Source organism: Grammomys surdaster, unplaced genomic scaffold (assembly GCF_004785775.1).
Source record: "Grammomys surdaster isolate TR1022 unplaced genomic scaffold, NIH_TR_1.0 129, whole genome shotgun sequence".
In the NCBI taxonomy this organism is placed as follows: Eukaryota; Metazoa; Chordata; class Mammalia; order Rodentia; family Muridae; genus Grammomys; species Grammomys surdaster.
The window spans coordinates 6,020,936-6,031,115 of record NW_021604587.1 but is presented as its reverse complement, the minus strand read 5'-3'; the positions used below and the strand labels follow the sequence as shown (position 1 = coordinate 6,031,115).

Here is a 10,180-nt window from a genome sequence, read left to right as displayed (position 1 = left end):
AAAAAAAAAAAAAAAAAAAAAAAAAAAAAAAAAAAAAAAAAACCTAGTGAGTTCTTTTACAGTGTTTTAGGGAAATCTTATTTTTCCTAATAAGAAAACAATAACATCAACAACCCAGATTTTGAGAATGTCATACTGTACCGTTTCTTGTGAAACATAATCTGGACTCTTTGTGTCAGCAGAATAAAAAGAGAAGTCATAGGTGAAGGTCTTGGTCCGTTCTCTGCCTGAATCTCCAGTTCCTCCTTCTGGTATCTAGAAAGACAGTTTTCACAGAAATAATAGGGAAATTAGGTAGTAATAAAAATAATAACATGAAGAGCAATGTCCTTTAACCAGTGACTCAAATGAGGAAACAAAATTTGTGACTAAAACACAAGATAGTTAACATTTGCAATATGTATACTCGAATCCACATTTAATTCCTATTTGTCTCCCTAAAGAATAAATAAAAATAAATAAATACAACATAAGAAGTCCAGGATCTACAGCATGTGTGCATGTATGTATGTATGTATGTATGTATGTATGTATGTGGCTATGGTCTTAACTAATATAATTAGCTTACATGAAAACAATGTTCAGGCAGACTCTGTCTGTCTATCTTGCATGACTCTGACTGCTTTCTCCAGGTACCCCCAGAATTGGACATTGTACAACTTCAGGGATCCTGGACAGTAATTCTGGTAAAAGCGGTACCCTCTGGAGCTGTGTGATTTGGTGGCATCCTGGAAACTCCAAGTCAGATGTCTCTTCTTCCATGAATCTTCCCTAATAGTCCACCTAGAAATAATTTTTCCTTCTTTTTCGGAACCTCATACTGTGAGGTTAACACAGATGTTTGCATATATCTTATGTTCCATGCTCTAAGCTTATATTGAACCCCAAAACAACCCCTATGTTTCCAAAATCTTATACCTTGGACACAGGATACAGTGTACTTTTCAATATAATCTTCTTCTTTAAATTTTTGTTAGATCATTAACAATGAAAAAACAGTATATTAAAAATATGAGCATCTCCCATAGGTACAATAGTGGTGGCACAAATGTTATGGAGGTAACCAAGCACTGATAAGATTTGAGGTCTACTCCATAGAAGGAAATGCATGCATGGCTGGTATGGTAAATCTGGACATGAACCCATAGTTGGCGAACTCACAAGCCCTAGGAATAAAATATTACTTTTGCTAAACATACAAAGCATCAAACTACCTTCTAAATTTATATCATTATATCCACAGATTAGTTTAGTTCTCAACCTCTTCAGAGAAATTGCTTTGTTCAGTGAAATATGGTTAACACAAAACCTCACAACTGGTCAAAGCCCAGACAAAAGGTACCTACAGAGTGCCTAGTCACAAATGGGATGCCTATATCACATACTCTCTCCAGAAGATTCAGTGATCATTACAAAATCAGTGTAGAAAGAAAATAGAACTAGAAGTCGGGAAGGACTCGAGAAAACAATGTGGTCTAGACAGGGCAGGACCAGACCACTGCACTCATGAACTCACAGCAGCTGTGGCTGCCTACACAAAAATCAAGCCAGTCAACAGTCCAGCCAGGAGGAAGGGCTCATGAGGAGCTACCAACAGGTGATGGCGGCACACCATCAGGAGAAATCTGTTTTCTTTAATGGAGTGGCTCCTGGTAGATTGACCATGTTCTAGTGGTCCTTCACTCATGAATAATAAATGGCAAGAGAGTAATCACAGGATACAGATTACATGACACATTCAAGAGACAATTGAGCCAAAGCATTGTGAATACATTGATGCATGAAGCAAAAGAAAGGTTGTTACAAACAAGAAAGAGGTAGACAGAACTGAAGAAGCCTGAGAAGATGCAAGAGACCAAAGAAGGAAGACTCAAGATAGACCAGAGTGAGTCAAATTGTACTGAGGACTGTACTTTTCCTTCCTCCCACCACCACCACTCCCTGAGACAGGGTTTCTCTGTATAGCCCTGGCTGTCCTGGAACTCACTTTGTAGACCAGGCTGGCCTCGAACTCAAAAATCCACCTGCCTCTGCCTCCCAAGTGCTGGGATTAAAGGCGTGCGGCACCACTGCGCTAGGACTGTAATAAGTACAGGAAAAAAGCATTGTAGTAGAGAATACCTCAAGCAAATGGCTACTGGCAGTCCAGAGCCCTCTGGGAAGACAGTAGTATCCTCATTCCCATCTCTGGGGATCAAGTTGTACTACTCAGAAAGTAACCTCAGAATATCCACTGCCCAGGATCATGAATTAACAGAAATCTATTCCATGGACACTTGGCCATGGAGCAGCAGGCCTCAGAGATTCACATCTCCAAATTGAAGGGGACTAAGCCCTGAAAGAACAAGATGTCTTACTCAGGATGATATTTTCTAGCTCCATCCATTTGCCTAAGAATTTCATCATTTTTAATAGCTGAGTAGTACTCCATTGTGTAAATATACTACATTTTCTATTTCCATTCCTCTGATGAAGGACATCTGGATTTTTTCCAGCTTCTGGTTATTATAAATAAGGCTGCTATGAACATAGTGGAGCATGTGTCCTTGTTATATGTTAGAACATCTTCTGGGTATATGCCCAGGAGTGGTATAGCTGGGTCCTCAGGTAATGCTATGTCCAATTTTCTGAGGAACTAGCAGATTGATCTCCAGAGTGGTTGTATCAGCTTGCAATCCCACCAACAATGGAGGAGGGTTAATCTTTCTCCATATCCTTGCCAGCACCTACTATCATCTGAGTTTTTGATGTTGGCTATTCTGACTGGTGTGAGGTGGAATCTAAGGGTTGTTTTGATTTGCATTTCCCTGATGACTAAGGATGTTGAACATTTCTTTAGGTGCTTTTCAATCATTCGAGTTTCCTCAATTGAGAATTCTTTGTTTAACTCTGTATCCCAATTTTAATAGGGTTGTTTATTTCTGGAGTCTAATTTCCTGAGTGAGGCAACCCAATCACAAAAGAACACACATAGTACGGACTCACTGATAAGTGGATATTAGCCCAAAAGCTCACAATACCCAAGATACAACTCACAGACCACATGAAGTTCAAGAAGAAGGAAGACAATGTGTGGGTGCTTCAATCCTTCTTAGAAGGAGTAACAAAATACTCAAGGGAGCAAATATGGAGACAAAGTGTGGGACAGAAACTGAAGGGGGGACCATCTGGAGACCATTCCACCTGGATATCCATCCCATGTGCTGTCACCAAATGCAGACATTGTTGTGGATGCCAGGAAGTGCATGCTTACAGGAGCCTGATATAGTTGTCTCCTGAGAGGCTCTGCCAGAGTCTGACATATACAGAGGCAGCTGCTCGAAGCTAACCACTGAACTAATCATGGGGTCCCCAATGGAGGAGTTAGATAGAAGACTGAAAGAACTAAAGGGGCTTGCAGCCCCATGGGGAGTGACAATACCAACCAACCAGAGATCCTAGGGTCTAAACAGCCAGCCTGGGAATGCATATGAAAGGACCAATGGCTCCAGCTGTATATGTAATGGAGGATGGCCTTGTCAGCTTCAGTGGGAGAGGAGGTCCTTGGTCCTGAGAAGGCAGGGTGGGGGAATTCAAGGGCAGGGAGGTGGGAGTAGGTGGATGAGTGAGGGCACACCCTCATAGAAGCAGGAGGAGGGGAGATAGGATAAGGGGTTTTGGGGGAGGGGGAATGGGGAAAGGAGATAACATTTGAAATGTAAATAAATAAAATATCCAAAAAAAAAAAAGAAAAAAAACAAGATGTCTTTAGCATTACTTTTATATCATTGCTTCCTCCTTGAGTGAAAAGCATTCAAAGTTGTTACCCAGTGTGCAAAAAGAATAAATAGTATATTTTAAAGGCAAAAGGAAGAATGAAGCATTTTGAAAAATTGTGAAATTTTTCATCTAATTTTTCTCCAGAAAGTAATGAAGTTTTTATTGTTCCCTTTTTAAGCTCTCATCCTCTCAGTTAATAAAAAACAACAGTTGTCAGATAATCAAGGATCAGAATACGTGATGGATTCTCATTTAGAACTGGGGGTGTAGCTCAGTTGTTAAGAGTGTCTGCCTAGCATGCATGAGGCCCTGGGTTTGATTCCCAGCAGAGCAGAAACCAGGCATGATGGTACACATTTGCAGTCCTAGCAAGGGGATCAGAAGTTCAAGCTCATGCTCATCCGTGTTGGAGGCCAGCCAGGTGGCCTGAAATCCTGTCTCAAAACAAATAAATCTAGGGTCAAAATTTATCCTCAGAATACAGTCAACTCTCAGGCTTGGGAGACATAGGGGAGAAGTGTCAAGTTCTTGTCTTCAACAGCTTGAGTCTGACTTTCTGGTCAGATGAAAGCAGAGTGGGAAAAGCACTAGGCTCAGATCCCTGCTTGGGCTCAGAACTCAGCCTCAGCAGAGAGCACACAGACACTGTTGACTGCACTGAGTTGGCACAGTTAACTCAGAAGTACAGAAAGATCAAGTGCTTCATCCACCTGCACCACAGTGAGAGAGGGTAAGTGTGGGGTCAGAACTGCAGCAAACCTCACTCATCACTTACCTTTAAGTTTGTGATTGTCGTTTTGCTTTTCTCCATTTGAATGATGAACTTGGCCTCCAGGTCCTTTTCCCTGCAACATAAATAAAACAGTATTTTTTTTTTTAAGGAGACAGTATTTGTGTTAAGAAACAAAAGATTATTTTGAAATAAGCCTATTTCACTTGATTTTCACATGAGAGCCTTTGTTTGTGAATGACAACTGGAAAGTTAATTCCAGATAGCACCACTCCTAAATCCTTAGCAAGGCTATAAACATGAAGACACATGACACAGATACCACCATCAGAAAATATGACTAATGAAAAAATATGCTGTCAAAATCTAGAAAAAAAAATCCTAACTTTAAGACAACAAGTCAGCAGAGAAAACATCAAGCACCACAAAGGGCTGCGCATCATGTAAAAGGCAGCTCTCCTGTCATGGATGAAAACCAAGTCAAAAGATGGATGCTCACCACTGTGAGCTGCTCCTGGAGCTGCCAGAGTTCTGCCCTTCCTCTCACCATCTTGTTAGAGCCATTGGGAATCTGCTTCTTACAAAGCAGTAAACAGGAAGCCAGAGAAACTGTGGAGAGCACAGTCTGTATTTTAGGTGGCAAGGGCCTGTTACCCCAGCATATGGGAGGCTGAGGCTGGAAGACTATGAATCCAAGGCCAGCTAGAGAGATTGTGTCTCAACAAGGAAAAAAAAAAAACAACCCTGTTTATCTACAAAAGAATGCTATGCCAATCAAAAGGCACCGATGACAATATCTATATGACATTATAGCATAGTCATCAGGACACATGATTAAGTAGAGTGCAAGGCAGAGAAGAGCACATAGGCAGTCCTTACCTTTCATAGTCTGACTTTAGGATTTCACACTGGAGTGAAAGTAATACATTCAGTACTAATCCTAACTTACATTCTGAATTGCTACCACTTCCTAGACTAGTGATATAAAATCTAGTCCGCTCTAGTGATGCCACACAGCAGCAGCAGATTCAGACTGCCATGAAATCCCAAGGGAAGCAGCACAGCCTATGGTGTACTCTGCATATTGTACTGTGTTAACAAACTGAAAGGCTGTGTAGGATAAATGTATCCAGAGGATTTTGTCCCTAAACCTATTATAAATTAAGAATATAATAAATCAAAATCCTCTGGATACATTTAGCCTACAGAGACTTCCAGTCCAAAGAGAATGCATGTAGGATGACATTGCTTTTGTGTAGAGAATAACAAGGCAGTCTTAGTCTTCTCCAAAAGGCTCCATATGGAAGAAGACACTGGAAGGGAAGGGGCAATGGTGGGAGCAAGAGTTCTCTGAATATTACTTAATCTATAAATCATCTCTAGAACATAATGTCTGCAAAATTAAATTTGATTAAACAACCTAAGATTCAAAAGAAAGCTGAAAACAATGAATCAAACTTTATACCACACAGTGGAAGAACATTTCCATAGGCATAAGGAGCCTGCCTGTGCAATGTGACAGAATTAGTTATCTGTGGTGGTCAGTCTGAGACTTTTATCTGCATACTGTGAAATAATTCTTGAATACTTATGCTGGTATCACTGAGAATCGCTGCTAGTAGAGCTAGTAAATTAAAAAGAAACATAAACAAAAACACGGATGAAGTATGGATTCTGAATGAGAAATAATAGCATGAACTTTATCTAAAGGAAAGAAAACAAGAAAGGAAGGAGGGAGGGAAGGAGGGAAGGAGGGAGGGAGGGAGGGAGGGAGGGAGGGAGGGAGGGAGGAAAACCACAGGCTATATATTCCTAATCTGAAAATCTAAAATCCAAAAATGCTCCAAACTAGAAAGCTTCAAGAAGCCTGACATGAAGCCATAAATGGTGATTTCACACATGACCTCATGTGACAAGTCATACTGAAAATGCAAGCACATAAAAATATTAAACAGCCGGGCGGTGGTGGCGCACGCCTTTAATCCCAGCACTTGGGAGGCAGAGGCAGGCGGATTTCTGAGAGTTCGAGGCTAGCCTGGTCTACAGAGTGAGTTCTAGGATAGCCAGGGCTACACAGAGAAACCCTGTCTCGAAAAACCAAACCAAACCAAACCAAAAAAAAAAAAAAAATAAATATAAAAAAATAAAAAAAAAAAAATATTTTAAATATATATATTAAAACAAAACTCCTTTAAATGTCTCTCATGATTAGTCAGATCTAGGCTACAAGCTATTTCATTTCACTCCATGTATGCTAATATCCCAACATCTGGAAAGAGCTGAATTCTAAATTCTTAATTCTATCTAGTTCCCAGACATTTTGGATAAGGATAGAGAACTCTGTAGTTCTGCCTACTAAAGATATTTAGAATTATATGCACAAAGAATAGTCTCTAAATACCATTTGCCACTAAAAGAACTCAGGGCCCCTTAAATTATGCAATCTAAAAATATAAACCTTATCACTTAAAAAAGCAGGGCCACTACAGATCACTAGGACTGTGGGGAGGAAAGTTCCCAAAGCACTGGGGATGCTTACTGGGCTCCTCTCCCCTTGGTGTAAGCACAACCTGGTGAGTCACTTCCAATGACTAGAACATAGACAGACCAAGAAACACTACTGGGGCTAATCGCAAACAACTGTATTTTCTATCTTTCGGGCTCTCTCCTTATGCCTATCCTGTCTCTTAAAGCCCTGGTGATGGGGAAGACTACCTGCTGTGTTTTGAGATGCTCTCAGAGAGACCCACTAACCATAGGTCATGTCAAAAGGCTTTAAGCACCAACCTAAAAGATTAGCACTAGCCAATGTTGAAATATTTGAACAAAAATAACTCCAATAAAGCATAAAAAATATTTTAATCAATCATATAAACTCTATAAAAAGTAAAAACTAAGAGGTCCCCTTCAGAATATGAAAGGCACAGTCTTATATTGAACTTTATTAGTAGTCAGTTGGTAAATGAAAGGAAGAGAATCAAGCACACATCCCATATATCCCCTCCATAACAGCTACTTCAGGGCACCTCAATGGAAGGTTCCCTTGAGGTATCCCAATTATACTTGTAGAAGAAGTAACACCATTAAAAGAGCATTGGGCTTTTGTCTCTGGTTTGCTAAATGACTCTACTCTGTGAATATCATAGCTACTTACCCAGCCTCTGTAAGACAGTCCAGGCTGATGGATCCTGCTTAAAGTAACACCACCCTTGTTTGGGAGTCATGTCTACCCATCACCCAAAGCACCTCTGACCAGCACTGAACTACCAGGAAATGCAATAAGAACAAGGACCACGACAAATCATCAGGCAAGGGAATCTGTTAAGTCCACTTGAAGAAGTGACAATTGATACTGCTTTCTTACAACAATAAAGAATTGTAAAAGCAAAGAGAAGAAAATCCATATATTAAAAACATACATTAAAGATATTTCAACCACCTGGATATCACTATCCACAGAAAAAGTATTTCTAAAAATTATAACACATTAGACCTAGGAGATAGCTCAATCAAAGTGGTTGCTGTAGTGGAACTCGTGTAAAAGGCCGGGCATAGCAGAGCATTTCTGTAGTTCCAGGACTGAGAGCCTGGGGCTCACTGACCAGCCAGTGGACCAGAATCAGTAAGCCCAGGCTCGGTGAGGATTGTCTCAAAATATAAGGAGTAATTGAAGAAGATGCCTGATTTTGATCTCCAGATACATGCACACATGCACAAATACATGCACATACAAGCACATGCATACACACACACACAAGCACACATTCCCAATTACAACATATACAGAAAAATGATTGATGATAACTACACATTTGCTATTAAGGTATTATAACCAATGTTTGAGGAATGATAAAAGTACCATCGTGACTTTAAAAGATCTCACTCTTGAAAATAGCACATTCTGAAATAATTACAAGTAAAATTATCTGCAATTTACTTTAATCTGATGGCAGGCACCAAGATGGTATAGTCTCCAGAGCAGATACATGAAGTGTGAGCATCCCTTGCTAGACTGGGTGCACTCTTCATGGTCATATCCATGGCCACCATCTTCATGGTGATACCCAGGTGGTTGAAATATCTTTAATGTATGTTTTTAATATATGGATTTTCTTTTCTTTGCTTTTTCTTCTCTTTGCTTTTCTTCTCTTTGCTTAGCTGAGGGTAACCTCCTGACCATCTCAGGATCAAAGAAAAGACATGAGCAATAAACCCCCAAGATCATGTTGCGATAAACACCATCTGGCCTGTAGTGAATTCCCAACCAGTCTGAAGAAGACTACCATTGTATACCATCAGGTCTCAGGCCACTCCATGTTGTTATGACCATAAAACAGATGGCTCCTGAAATCCCACTTTTCAAGCATTTGACCATGAAGAGTGCACCCAGTCTAGCAAGGGATGCTCACACTTCATGTATCTGCTCTAGAGACTATACCATCTTGGTGCCTGCCAATTCCACAGTGGCTCTTTCTTGCTTAATAACTTTCTATACCTGAATTTTGAATTTTAAAACAACTACTAACAATATATACCTCAGGTGAACAAAATGATATGCTTTCTGAGAATATTAGATATGTCACGGCTGTCCTCACACTACTTGTTAATCCTTGCCTTTGAAAGAAAGTGTATTTCATTTTACAACCTACCTCCCACATCTGCCTCAAGTCCAGTGTTCCTGGATCCCATCTCAGAAGCACCTCTGAAGCAGCTAAACTTAAAGGTCCTTTACATGATCAGTGCTAACACATTAAGTATCTATCTCATCAGTACTTCTCCGTTGTAATAATCACATACTCTACAAGAGCACTAATAGGTACCACTGAGAAACAATAATGTAAAACAAGCATCTTTCTAAGAGAATTTATCCTAGCTGGGGACTGGTGGTGTGATGGGCATAGGGAACATATCCAAATTTGCCCTTCTTATAGTCCAGAACTTACTTTAAGAACTTATCTCCCCAAAAGACAAGAACACCACTTCTGCCCCAACCTCTGCTGCCTAACAGTTCAAAATGTGCCCGGGACTAGCAGCCATGGCAGCCCTGAGGGAATGTATCTGAAATGAGGAGGGTGGAGCACTATGTCAGACTTACACGGAATAGGACCCTGTTGACTCACCACAACCTGTACACAATTCTGTCAAAGCAGTGACGCCTGGACAGGCAGAGCTGGCATCAGTCTAGATGACATTTTGCTATGCTGCTCTTACATTTACTCTTAGGAAATAAACTCCTAAAATAAACACCATCTGCTTTTTGCACTGTGAATTTTATTTTGTTCTTTGACTTTAAAGTTTTATTTCTAAAATTCCATGGTAGAATATAAGGAAATGGGCAAGCTAACCTTCTGTGCTTTAAGTGGTTCAGACCCTTCTAACCAAGAACACTGAAATGGGAAGATCTTACCTAAGAAGGCATCTGAGTCTCATGACAGCCAGGTTCCCTCACTCCCAGGCCCCTGCCAAACCATCAGCTTCTAGCACTTCTAGCATTTTCTGTACCTATACTGTCTCCCACTGTCACTGTAGGGCTGCAGTCAAGAGCTTGAGCTCATTTTGAAACATAATTGTAGGCCACAGAGATTAGGAGAGGGCTGTCTGTTCCAGAGAGGATTTGTTTCTTTAAGTATCAAGAGTGAAACTCGAAAGAAAGAAAGAAAGAAAGAAAGAAAGAAAGAAAGAAAGAAAGAA

The 10,180-nt window shown here is 40.3% G+C and overlaps 1 protein-coding gene across 3 annotated transcripts in view; it reads right to left on the bottom strand.

The window, feature by feature from the left end:
* Positions 1-10,180, bottom strand: part of Kif16b (kinesin family member 16B) — a 276,501-nt gene that overhangs the window by 236,167 nt on the left and 30,154 nt on the right. For all 3 annotated transcript variants that reach the window (XM_028755092.1, XM_028755101.1, XM_028755084.1), the window contains exons 2-3: positions 4,535-4,604; positions 142-255 (exon numbers count right to left, since the gene is read on the bottom strand). In XM_028755092.1, coding sequence (XP_028610925.1) covers positions 142-255; positions 4,535-4,604 — 184 coding nt within the window. The remainder of the gene's footprint in view (positions 1-141; positions 256-4,534; positions 4,605-10,180) is intronic.